The sequence below is a fragment of the Drosophila simulans genome, chromosome 2L (genome assembly GCF_016746395.2).
Source record: "Drosophila simulans strain w501 chromosome 2L, Prin_Dsim_3.1, whole genome shotgun sequence".
NCBI lineage: Eukaryota > Metazoa > Arthropoda > Insecta > Diptera > Drosophilidae > Drosophila > Drosophila simulans.
This window is the reverse complement of record NC_052520.2, coordinates 10,041,113-10,053,646: the sequence shown is the minus strand read 5'-3', so window position 1 is coordinate 10,053,646 and position 12,534 is coordinate 10,041,113. Positions and strand designations below refer to the sequence as shown.

The 12,534-nt window shown below is 42.5% G+C and overlaps 3 protein-coding genes across 4 annotated transcripts in view; 2 read left to right on the top strand and 1 right to left on the bottom strand.

Moving 5' to 3' along the window:
* The window catches only part of LOC6731732, a 104,130-nt gene that overhangs the window by 33,089 nt on the left and 58,507 nt on the right, over positions 1-12,534 (top strand). For both annotated transcript variants that reach the window (XM_039291056.2, XM_039291057.2), the window contains exons 4-6: positions 6,456-6,563; positions 6,720-6,811; positions 8,076-8,305. In XM_039291056.2, the coding sequence (XP_039146990.1) occupies positions 6,456-6,563; positions 6,720-6,811; positions 8,076-8,305 (430 nt within the window). The remainder of the gene's footprint in view (positions 1-6,455; positions 6,564-6,719; positions 6,812-8,075; positions 8,306-12,534) is intronic.
* Positions 8,648-12,534, bottom strand: part of LOC6731735 — a 32,751-nt gene continuing 28,864 nt past the window's right edge. The window contains exons 12-13 of the mRNA XM_039291059.2: positions 12,287-12,425; positions 8,648-9,317 (exon numbers count right to left, since the gene is read on the bottom strand). Coding sequence (XP_039146993.1) covers positions 8,712-9,317; positions 12,287-12,425 — 745 coding nt within the window. The 3' untranslated portion in view covers positions 8,648-8,711. The remainder of the gene's footprint in view (positions 9,318-12,286; positions 12,426-12,534) is intronic.
* LOC27206511 lies at positions 9,751-12,124 on the top strand. The gene has a single exon (XM_016178537.3). The coding sequence runs from the start codon at positions 11,357-11,359 to the stop codon at positions 12,011-12,013; it is 657 nt and encodes a 218-aa protein (XP_016024406.2). The 5' UTR covers positions 9,751-11,356; the 3' UTR covers positions 12,014-12,124.

Here is a 12,534-nt window from a genome sequence, read left to right as displayed (position 1 = left end):
TACGATGGAGCAATTGTTCTAAAAAAAAACTAAAAATAGTAAGAGTGGCGTACTTGCGGTGTTAGCTTTGATTATTATTCATTAAATTCGAAGTTTTAGATAGGTTTATTAATGAATAAATCACACATACAAAAATATATTCTGCCACTATTATTGTGACCTTGGGTGTTTTTATACATATATGTACATATACATATGTATGTGTTAGCATTTTTAATAAGCGCTTTCATACGCGTGAAGTAAAAGTGTCAAGTGTTGCGCAGCTTAAAGCTAATGAAATGTTGTTAACTCGCATACGAGCAGGATTTTAAATAAATCGTTTTTAACTTTCTATGAATCATAAATATAAGTATAGAACTATATAGAACTGTAGCCCTTTTTGTTCATTTATCCGCAATAGTGACCCCAGCTCATTAATGACGGCGACCACTAACCCCATTTGATTGCCAATAAACTTTGCATAAAATATTCAAAATGCTGTTGAGCTGCGAACTGCTGGCAGAAAGTTTTGGAAAAGCGATTCCAAGTTGCCGGCGAAAAAGCCGGAGAGCTGAAACAATAAGCCATAAACAATTGGCCAAAAGCCAGCGAGCAGTTGCTGTCCCAGACAGAAAATGCTGGTTTCCATTTCGAACCCTTCGCTCCTTTTTCCATTCTCGTCCTGCATTTATTTCGACTGACTGGATGCGTTTCTGCTTGCATTTTTATGCATTTATTTGGGTCGTGTTCATCAATTTGCCGCTGGCCAGTGAAAATCTGTTGCACTTCACCGCAAAACTCAGCACAGCAGTAACCAATTTATATTTTTTAAATACTTTTTCGCTTTTAAGCCGGGCCCTTACTTTTTGCTTTCCTTTGCGTTTCCTTCACTTTTCGTTTGGTTTTCGACGCATCTCTATATTTTCATTAACAAACGCTTAATTGAAAAACTTTTTCGCTTTGAGGGTCGTCAGATGGGCCGAGGTCCGCTTCTATTGAACCAACCGATTCGGTGTAATTTAATCTATTTTCCCTTAAGTTCGCAACAGTGAAGAAAAGTGGCCAAATGTATTCACAGTTGATGAGCAGACGCAGTGAAAGAATTCCATCCGTTACGCATATATTTCCAGCAGACATTTTCACTCTAAACACAACATTGTATATTTGAGTGGCCCCAAAATGTAAAAGAGGCCGTAAAACCCAATGCCCAACCGACTGACTGGCAACCTTTTTGTGCGACCATCGGTAAACAAGCCGAAGGAGCTGGCAGCATCGACAAGGACATCGCCTTGGAATTAGGCCACATCCAGGCGGCAAGTTGGGTGGCTCCCCAAATTGGGTTCACTTCCAGTGGCGATCTTATCGAGCGTCCCATTTCCGAATTTAAAAAATTACATTTTGCAACACAAAAGAATGGTTTTGTTCAAGCCTTCAGGCACTTATTCTTTATAAAATCAGTCTCATTAAAAGTTGGGATATATAAACCTGGGGTATAGGATATAAATTCCTTCATTAAGCAATTGAAAATAACTATGTACTATAAAACAGAAAACTTATGATTGGAAATATAAAATTCTAAAACAGCAGTAGAGTGTACATTCCACTTACCCTATGTTCTATAGCCCGCCAGCACTTTTTGATAAATGCTTGCGCATTTGTTATCCTGCAAGAACATCCTAGAGAATTGGAAAAGCGAGACATGGCGAAAATCATGTTTCTTAAATATTAACCATCAATGCAAGGTCTCTCAAATTTAAATACAAATGTTCCGCATAAAGTAAGAAAAGTGGAAAACCCATTGCCATATTTTCCGAGAGCCTGACCCGGACCGAATCCTGCAGATTGGAGGTGGAGGCATATGAACATGGCTGGCAATGAATATGCGTGGCCATTGGCTGTGGATCTGCGTCCGTTTCAGCTTTAATAACAAAAAGCGTAGCTGGTGCTGAGCAAACAGAATGTCAGCACCAAATGAGATCAGGTCGACGGGATGTGGGCGGATGGGCCTATGGGTGCATGGGTGGAAGGTCCTGCGGAGGTGCATCCTTGTGGCCGATGCACATGCCAGTGGGCTCGCCACATGGCAACTGTGTCAGTGTCATTCCGATTCGCCTGCCTGCGCCTCGTGCATTGTTTGCCATGTCAAACATTGTCATTTATCCAAAGTCGAGCACCCAGGGAACCGCTTATGGAGGGATGCACCGATGCAGGGATGGGGGAGGGATGCAGTTGGAGTCCGGGCTTTGCATATTGCAATTAAGTTTTGTTTGGCCCCGAAATTCGCACATTGGAACCCAGCACCGATCTCCGGCATGTGGCGCTCAATTAAAACTTTTTGCTCCCAATATTGTGGCAATTCGGTGCTTTTAATTTTCCTGTCGTCCAACGAGATTGAGGCACCTTGACCACAAATTGGGCTCCTCGCTTGAGCGAGAGATGTTATTACTTCTTTCGAAAGTTGGCAAAACATAAGAAAGGCAGGTGGGCAGTGAAAATGTAAAGAAAAATCTGATTTTCTACCAGCTACTACTGATTTAAGTTTGTAATTTTTGTTTTCTAATTAAATTACCACCTGCGCAGTTATGAAATATTTTGCAATCATAAAAAATGCCTTTCGGCGCATCCAGCTCGATCTAAATATGTTGGCACAGCGAAAATAAATATAATTTAAATGCAGAAAAACAAAACCATTAAAATGCAAATAGAATAACACATATCTGTATATTTCTCATATTAAACATCCTTTGTGTTTTACGACTGCGAAGCCGCAAACCATTTTACAATCCCTATTCGCAGGTCACCTTTTCACATGCTACATACGACCATCAAATTAAATTTTATTGCATTAGGCGAATGGGTGAAAAAGTAATTGCCAACATTTCAGCCTTTTCTTACTTTTTTTTTCCTTTTACGGGTTACACGTGCCATCGCCAAGAAAAAAGCAATTTGTTGTAATTTCATTGCGTTTTCATTTTCATCGCACGCTGGCCAGGCCAACAGTCATTCAATACCACATTCGTATATACCGTCATTTAAAGTGGAATTAAATGCGGGGCACAAATTCATTGAGCTTTGATTCGATTGCTTCATGTTTTAATTATTGATTCTGCTCAATAAGAGCAATTAATTTCGTGGAAAGGAGCAGCAGTCGCAGAAGTCTATTGGAATTCGCTATAAATGCTGCTAAAAGTATGCAACAATATATTTTGAAGGCGGAAATGGTATAAATGATGGAAATTTCATGATGAAAGCAATTTTATATATGGATTTCTTAGAAGAAATCTGCCTAGCACATGTCGTAAAAGTACTTGATACTACACATCTTAATTACATTTTTTTAAAAAACATGTGTAAAAGTATGCAACAATAAATTTTCAAAACGGAAGTTCGCTGTGTTGGCTAAATGAGGCCATTCCCTTTATGCTGCATGCTTTTAGGCTGCATTAAATATGATTTTTCTCTACTTTATTGGCTATATTTTATAACCCATTATACCCCGTATAATAAATAAAATATAAACCCAATTTTTTACAGTGAGTATAAAGCAGCAGTTTCACATTAAAGTCCTTGCTGGCCCATTACGCGATTTGTTTGTATGAGTGTCTGTGCTGCATAACTATTCGCTTCTTCATATTTTCCAATGCACTTTGGCTTTTTGTCAAAAATGTGCCAAAATCCTGGCCAGAGTCTCGCAACTAAGTAACAATGCTGGCGTCTCATATGACATATTCATGGCAACCATATAGCCATATGTGTATTTTGGGTTAGCCATTGTAGCAACTAGCTACTCCCATTCGAACTCGTATTCGTATTCGTATTTATATTCGTATATTCGTATTCACATCGTCATATTCCCAAATGCAGTCAAGCATTTCGGCAGCGTTGTCAGCAGTTTTTGAGTGCAGTGCCATAAAGTTGCTGCAGATTTTTGGCAAGCGATTTTAATTGTTCGGCTCTGGAAATCTGAATGAATTTAAAATGCCAAAAATTGGATTGCCACGAGCAGTCAAAACAATGCCGCTACCCCCGAGATTTGCCCAAAAATCTATTTGCCCACCATTTCCAGCGAAACGTAACACACTTGCCATATGCGCAGCACATTTAATTTTTATTTAAAACAAAGGCCCGGCAGCGGCGAGCGCAAAAATAAAAGAAAAATAAAATCGAGCCCGGTGTGCCAAATACTTTTTTTGAGTTAAAATAAAAAAAAAATAGGTTTCCAAGTGCACATGTCGCAAAATACACAGAATTATGCAAAAACAGCAAATAAAAAAGCTGCGAAAAAGTAAGCCAAAACTTGCAAACACACGGTCAAAAAACAGCTGCAGGTGATTTTCGGGGATTCGTAAAAAATGCAAAGCCCGTTTCATTGAAATGAAGAAGGTTTAGTGCCGAATCGGCGGCGGAATTGTCCTTGCTCCTTTTTTCTCCACTAGATTATCCTTACGAATAGCTGTCTATGAGTCAACTTTAAGATAGGTAAGGATTTTTAAGTTAAGCGGTGTGTTTTACACATTAACTCTATGCGTGAAAAAGGTCCTGAATTTTATGCATATATATCTTATAAAATAGAATGTACTTGCTCATACGGAAGTCAAGTTTTGTAGCTCAAAATATGTGTAAAATATCTCATGTTTTCCGAGAAAAACGCTTCCGCCACAGAAGGCGAAACAAGGAACTTTGGCGATAAGTAGGCAGAAAGGACTTTCGGGCACCGCAGATGTCAGGACACAGGGCAATTAATTTCCGCCATACAATGGCAGGCATACAAGACCACAAAATTCTTATGTAACAAGGCAGTAGTCTAGGTCAGTGTGTAAGTTGAACAAAGAGGCGGCCTGCCCAGGAGCAAACATACTTCACCATATACTCGTATTCATGTTCGAATGATAAACTGCTTAATTTTCAAAATATATAGTGGTTCGAAATATGTGTGCTGGACAACAGAAGCAACAACTTGACCTGGAAACTCAACAGGAATTTTGTCTCAAGTAGCTGAAGCAAAAATATATAAATATTTTGCATAATTGCGGCCTCCAATTCAACTTTCCCCAAACGCCCAACTCAAAAGTGATTCCTTATTTTAGCCAAAGAAACACAAAGATTTCGCATAAAAGTACAACTTTTATGAGCATCAAAAGTTTTGCTGTCACTTTTTTGTCCAGGAGAAGATTTGATTATTTCCCGGCTCTAAGCGGCGTGAAACTTTTCCTTGTTGTTTGGCCCAAAAAAAAAGATGGCCATATGCCCAATATGATACGAGTTTGATGATAATAGTGAAGGCTGGAAGCTGCAGATGGCACTAATAGATCAATTAGAATGTCTCCTTCATCGAATGCCCATTAGGCTGAGGATTCCGAAGGAGTGTCGAGGAAAAGAAGGGAAAACTTCCTCCTTTCTGTAAGATTTTCACGCTTTTGAGCACTTTCAACCTTTTTTTTTCTTTTTTGCAATGAAAGAACAAAATGGGGAATTAATTCGGGTTGGCGTGTGTCAACAACGCATGACTTACGAACAACTGGGCAAGGATAACAATTGTTTCTCCAGCTGAAAAACGAGCGACATGGGGCGAAACAAATGGCAAAGGATGCCCAATTACTTTCAACAAATGGTTACACATTTTGTTTTTCTCATAAAAAAAATTGGTCAAACGGGGGGTAGCCCAATTAAATTGTCAAAAATGCTGTGAGCATAAATAATATGCTGAGAATTAAAATGTCGGTAAATGTTCTGGTGGAAAATGACATTTAAAATGGATTTAAATAAAAAAGGCTGTGATATAAAAAATATTTGAATGAAAGGTAAGCGCACGTGTCTTTAATTACTGGTTTGGCATTGAACGGATGTCAGATTTCTGTCATTTATTTATTCATATAGAGTAGAAGCATATACAAATCCAATTTCAATGAACGATTCTTGGAATAAATAATGAAATCCAATACATTTAATAAAAAAGTTAAAGTAGAAGCCATGGCCAAACTTATAAATTGGTTTAGCAAGCGAACTCAATGCGTGAGAAAATCTTTTTTTTTTCTCTGGCGACAGGGACATTTTTCTCGATTTCCCGACCTTGGCTCCTTCGACTGACATATTTAAATTATTGTCCGAGGCCAAGAGCCTGACCCAAAGTGTCCGTATCTGATGATGACGCGGTCGTGTCCTCACCAACGTGAAGGAATTCCAAATAACTACAAATTCAGCTTAGGCACGTACTTAAAAAAAAAGAAAAAAAAACTTCCCCATCAAGTGGGTCCAATAAAAGTTTTATGAGTCAGCCGCAATCTCGGGTCCAGATAAATGCGAATCCTGCGACCGGCGCTGTGATAACTTGTCCACTTTGACCGGCGGGTGCCAAGTTTGCAGTTCCTGACAAACAACTCGACCAACGCCGCGTCCATCCACATCCATCCCTTCCAGATTGCAAACAGAACTCGGAACGTGCTCACATCCTCCATTCGTTCGCTCCTTCTTTGCAGCTCGTATGGCTGCTCCTGTTTTCCCGGCTTCAGCGGCAGTGACTGTGGTCATGGACCCTTGTGCCAGGACCTGCATACCAACGTTTGCCAGAACGGCGGCACTTGCAAGTAAGTAGAACACATATGCCTAGGAATATGGGATAATTGTATCGTTAATTGGTTGAAATCGAACTATACTATACTTGGACTATGCTTCCTCATATGACTTGATGCTGTTTAACCTTTGAGTAACCATTTTGTCCACTGCCATATCATCAATTGCAGGCACATCGGCGACGCCGCCATAACTTGCCATTGTCCGAAGGGCTTCAAGGGGACCAGATGCGAAATACCCGAAATAAACGAGACTACGCAGGGTAAGTGCTATAATAAATGTTATTTCCGAGATATATCCCCACACACAGTCGGGTTCAGTCTGGGTTACATGCAGGCTAATAGGCGCCAGGACACCCTAAAAAAAAGGAAGGGAAGGGGCTGAGCGGAGAGGGAAACATAAAAAGCTGGAAAAATTGTATGGAAAAGCGGAACAAAGGGGCGCTGCTGTTAAAGTGAAAATGTAATTAAGGAAATAATTAGCATTAAAAATGCACTCATTGCCAGCTGAGGTACCCGCGCAGACACTGTGCAGACAAATTGAAGGGAAAGGCGACGGGCGGGTGGCCTTACTCCACCCCCAACTCGCTTTTCCCACCCATCTGGAAAATTCTCGCGCCCCATTTAATCGGCAAGTGCGTGGGAAAACAATAAAAATGCATAACAACTGCAATGGAGAGCATTAAAAGGGAGCAACGGCAACACGGTGGAAAACCTCAGGTTGTCACTGCCCGGGCTCCGTGCCAATTTCCATACGGCTGCCGCTTTCCGCGGTGGAAAACCCAGGACATGAACAACTGCGAACATGTCACCAGCCAGCGGCAACAATGTTTAAGCTTTAAGTTGTGCAGTTCATTGAATCGCAAAGTGCCTGCAATGGTGCAATGGTAATGAGAAATGGTAAGAGGAGAACAGGTCCTGAATTCTGCAAGAGGATTGCGAGATGTTCCTTTTTCTTTTTTTTTGCTTCGGTCTTTTGGCATTTCGCAAAAAATTTCTACAAAGCCTTTCACAGTACAGTGAAATCTTTGAATGTGTGTATCAGTTGGTAAGCATTTAATATTTTATCGGCTGGGTCTTAAATAAATGTTCATGGAATAAACACTTCAAAGAGCTGACGAAAAATGTTAAAGCAACTAGTTTCAGAAAAATGTGTACCGAGAAATGTTCACCAAAAGCGGATGTCTACTGAAAAATTCCAATTTAATCGATTTAGAGACTCCATACCTTTTTCGGCTAAAGCAAAAATGAATAAGAGCAGCTTGATGGGATGGTTAAGAACGGAGAGATTATCCAAACGAATACCTGGCACATGCCTCTCATATTTTTGCTGCATGATGTTATGTCCTTTATTCAGCTCCATGCCCCAAGGAGATTTAAAGGATTCTTCTTGTGGCAAATGCAAAAGCACCTCCATCCACTCACTATGGAGGTTAATGTTGCCACAGGTGTCGGTCCATATCCACATCCATGTCTTAGACTCGACCTTTTATGGAAGCAATTACCAAATGTTTTCCATCCTTTCAGGCTGCACCAGCAACTCCAGCTCCATCGAATGCCACCAGGCCTGCGACTTTGACAATTTCGGCCGCTCCATCTCACCTCCTGGCCAGAGCTATTCCACCCCCAAAGGCAATCGGAATGCGGCACGCAGTGGAAAAACACGATACGAGGTGACCATGCGACTGGGAGCCAATCTTACAGGATACTATCGCCATGCCGACCGGGAGCAGTTGTCGGGCGTTATGGAACGACAGGTGAGCTTAAGATACTCTTAAGATTTTAAACTCATACCAATATGAGCGGATAATTGTGAGAGAAGCACAAATATTTGCATACAATATGTTGATATTATATATTTACTCAAATGATACTTTTCAGAAAGTATGTAGGTCATTAAATGTTTGAATAGCATGAAAAAATATGTTGGTATAGAATTCGAAACCCAAAGCACTTACTTTAAATTAAATATTTGGGCTTGTTACATGCAAAGTATAATAATAATATAAAATTTCAGGGAAATCTATCATTTTACCCCCATTTAATCATATAATTTATAGCACAACTACTTTTATTTATATCAATAACACCTTCAAATAAAAATAATTTTTGAAAACAATACTTTGAAAAATATTGTTTATGCAATAATAATAAAGAGAAACCTCAGTCCACATAGTTTTGCGTCAAATTGAGCTGATCCTCGGCCTCATTTCTGGCTCCGCTAGCTGCTCCGTGCAGGACATTTCTCACCGCACCTGGCGTGGCGTCCAAGGATGCATTCCACATGGGCGGATGACCCGCCTGCTGCTGGGCATTGTTCGGAGTGGGGCTAACTGGACTGCCGGCACTGCTCTCCATGATCGTGGGCATGTTGGGTGGATGCTGTGCCGAAGTCGCCGGCGGATCAACACGCTCCATGAGCTGGGTGAAGCTACCGCCGATGAGATCACTGCTCTCGTGGCGCTTGTAGCTGTGGGCGGATCGGGAGAGTGGGCGCCAACGGTTCAGCTTCTTGGAGGCCATTCGCTGCAACGGCGGAGTGCGTGTGCCCGTTTCTGGCTTAAAGGAAGTGGCTCCCTTGGCACCCGAAGTGTGCTGATCCAGAAGAGTGCTGACCAGCTTGTCCAGTGCCTTCAGATCCACATTTAGCTGGGAGTTCGGTATGGAGTTCATTCGACTGCCAGACAGACTGCCCGATCCCGTTTGTCCTGGATCACCTTCTGTCTTCAAGCGGTTTAGGCCGGCTATCTTCGCCAGTCGCTCGGTTAACTGAAAAAATCAAGAAGAATTCATTAACTAAATGCTTTGCTTTTCTCATTTTCATGTGTTTCTGATTTTAAATGATCCAAATCATGTTTATATTAATGCTCTTATAGCGCAACACTTTGAAAGAAAAATAGCTGCTTATTTCCGCTCTACCCAATTAGATTGCCATTCTGGCCTTGTTTCCCAACTGCCAACTCTACCTAATAAATCGCCTGTGAGACTTCAGGACTGATACTTCAGCGGAACCAATTAAACTTTCCGTTTTCCCATATGCGAAATTACAATTAAGCAATAAAAACTAACGAAATTTGCCCTTAGGCCCGGTGGCAACCGAACAAGTGTTCGCTCTGGAGCGGCTTCCAAGTGCCTCGTTGCAACCAAGGACGAAAGGACGAAGAGAAGGCAAACTGGCTGACTGGTTGACGTGATGCCAACAGTTTTGCAGCCTGCCACACTTCGCCTTCGAAGGATTCGCTGCTCGGTGTGCGACTTTAATTGATGTTTCATTTCCGTTGCAAAGTGCTTCCGTTTTCCTGAGCTCCACGTCCGCCGTTTGTTTTGTCCAACTTGCGGGGGAGTCGACTGCCGCCGACCTGGTAATTGAGTATCAATGCGGTTTTAAGTGAAAAATGCTGCCAACCTTTGGCAACCATCTGAGCCACCCACCCATCCAGCCACCCAGCCATTCACCCATCCATCCATCCAGCCAACCAACCATCTACCATCCACCCTATCTCAATGGCCGACCATTTCCGTTTTTAATCTTTTGCCTTGATTTGCTCGCTCTTCGCTTCGTTTTCGTTTTCATTTCATGTTTTCTGTGTTTTTTCAATTGCCTCGTGCTCCATTCAAATGGGGTTAATTGAGTTTTAGTGGCCAGGACTCACTTTAAACTGATTACAAGCTGCCGCCAGAGGGCGTGGTGGTGGTGGCGATGGTCGTAGGCTTTGCAAGTTTGTTTTGCATGCCACTCGGCTATTTGGTGGCTGTCTCTCGAAATATTTGGAGCATGTCAGTTTGCCAGCCACTCGAGTTTCTTGGCCCAAGACCACCCACCATCCACCATCCACTTTTTTTCGCCGCCTGGAAACGAATTAATGTAGAAGTTGATTTGTGGCAATCGACGCTTGGATGGCTTTTGAATGCTGCTTGCCAGCGAGTTTTAATTGAGGCGCTCGTCTGCCTCTTAAACAGGAAATTAAGAAAGTTTCTCCTACCCAAGTTCCATGATTATGGATCCGGGCGAGTGAAAGTCAGATAAAGTGTCATTAGCGAATACATCAAGGTGATGCGACATGCAGATCTTGGTTAAGCAGGATTTTCCTGCTGAAAAAAGCACCACACTGAACCAAAACCCAATGACAAGGTCTCTGCAACGCAGAGTTGCATGCACCAAGCTTCGGTTTTTATGCTACAAAATGACAGACTTTCCCCAGTGGATCTACTTTCATCTAGTGCATAAAAACCGAAAGGAGTTTATTTTCGTCTTGCAACAGGTTCATCTGGCTTAACCATAAATCTTACATGATTTTCAACTACTCAGTTGTTGCTCTGCTGCCCCGTTTTTTTTCTTGCAACTGCCCCAAGTGACCCCTTCTTTTGCTTTCGCATCCTGGGCTGCCTTGATTTATGATCTACCCAACTTGGTTTATTGTCGCATCGTTTGGCCGGCACTTTTTCTCCCGGTCGCCGTGCATTTTCTTGTCCGCCTCGCAGGGCTTATCAACTAATGATTGAGGTCAGTTGGCCAACGTCTGCTCTCTGCCCATCCGCCAAATAATTGCCGGCAATTAAGCTTAAATGCTGGTTGGCCTTCCCTTCCTTGGGGCAATGCGAAATGCAATTTGAAGAGATATTCCTGGCCCCGAAACTTGGCCAAACTTGAATCGATTGAGAACTAGTTTATTTAAATAAATTCTTTAAGGGGGACCCTTTGTTTCGGCAGCTGATAAACACACAGATAAACAGATGTGCTTGACATTTAAATTTCAAAAATCGATGGATGCCTGGCAAACAGAGTGTTGTAGCAACTGTGTAAATATATGGCTATTATATCACAACGGCATAAGCCCATCCACCCATTGATGAATAAAACTTGTCAAATATTTTCCATTAACCAAATGTTAGGCCCAATCTTAGGCACAATGAGTAATCAAATACTGATAGACTGCGAAAACTGGCTGGAAGCGGAAAGCACACTTGTGCACACTTGCGAATTGGAATCAATCGGTGGCGTGGTTGCTATAAAAGCATTGGATCTGGCAGGGAAAGATTATCATTCGCCATCTGCAGCAACCATCAGCAACATGAGGAAATCACTACTGATCGTTGGCTCCCTCCTGGTGACCATCTTCCTGGCCCATCTGCCAGTCGGTCTAGCCGTCTCCTGTGCCGATGATCCCACCGATACGGCCTGCGTCGATTGCACGGATGCCGCGAATGCAGCTGAAGCCGATTGTGTCACAACCACGGCGGCTCCGGAGGCCACCACAGCTGCCGCAGAGGCAACCACAGCGGCCAGTGCCGATGGAGAAACCACCACCGCAGCCGCTTCAGGCACCGACACGACCACCGCCTCATCCGGTGGCAAGAAGCGCGTGAAGAGGACCTTCAAGCGGAAGGTGCGCCGCCCCAGAAAGATCAGGAGGAGGAGGAGCAACCGACGCAGGAACAACAGGAGGAGCCAGAACTCGGGCTAAGCACTGGACGACAATCGCTCAAGGATGATAACAACCATGACATGGAAATGCTACCCTATACTCCTAAACAGCTTTAGTTTTAAGTAAACCAATAAATTTCAAACTGGGCCCACAAATAATAAATTATTATTTTAAAGAAAATAAAAATATATAATATATAAAATATATAATATATATTAACTGAAAAGGTATATTTATAAAGTACTTATAGATTAGCTACAAACTAATTTGGTAATCAGCGAACGACTGACACCTGGATAGAACATTCCTCACCTCGCCAGCCGCATTGCTGGAGTAGCTCATCCGCTTGACCTTCCTGAACGTGGCATCGTTCTCCGCCTGGGCCAGAGCCCTTTCCAGCGCATTGTCCATCTGGGCATCCCGCTCGTCCAGGCCGTGATAGAGGGCGCCACTGTGGGTGGGCAGAATGGGAGAGGGGCGTGGCAAACAAGTGTTAATTTTTGTGCAACAATGCCACGAACTTTGAATGACGCGTCGGAGTGGAAATGGATCCGCCCGGC

Excerpts from the sequence above, each read along its gene's own strand:
- LOC27206511 (XM_016178537.3), top strand. The coding sequence starts at position 11,357 with ATGGCTATTATATCACAACGGCATAAGCCCATCCACCCATTGATGAAT.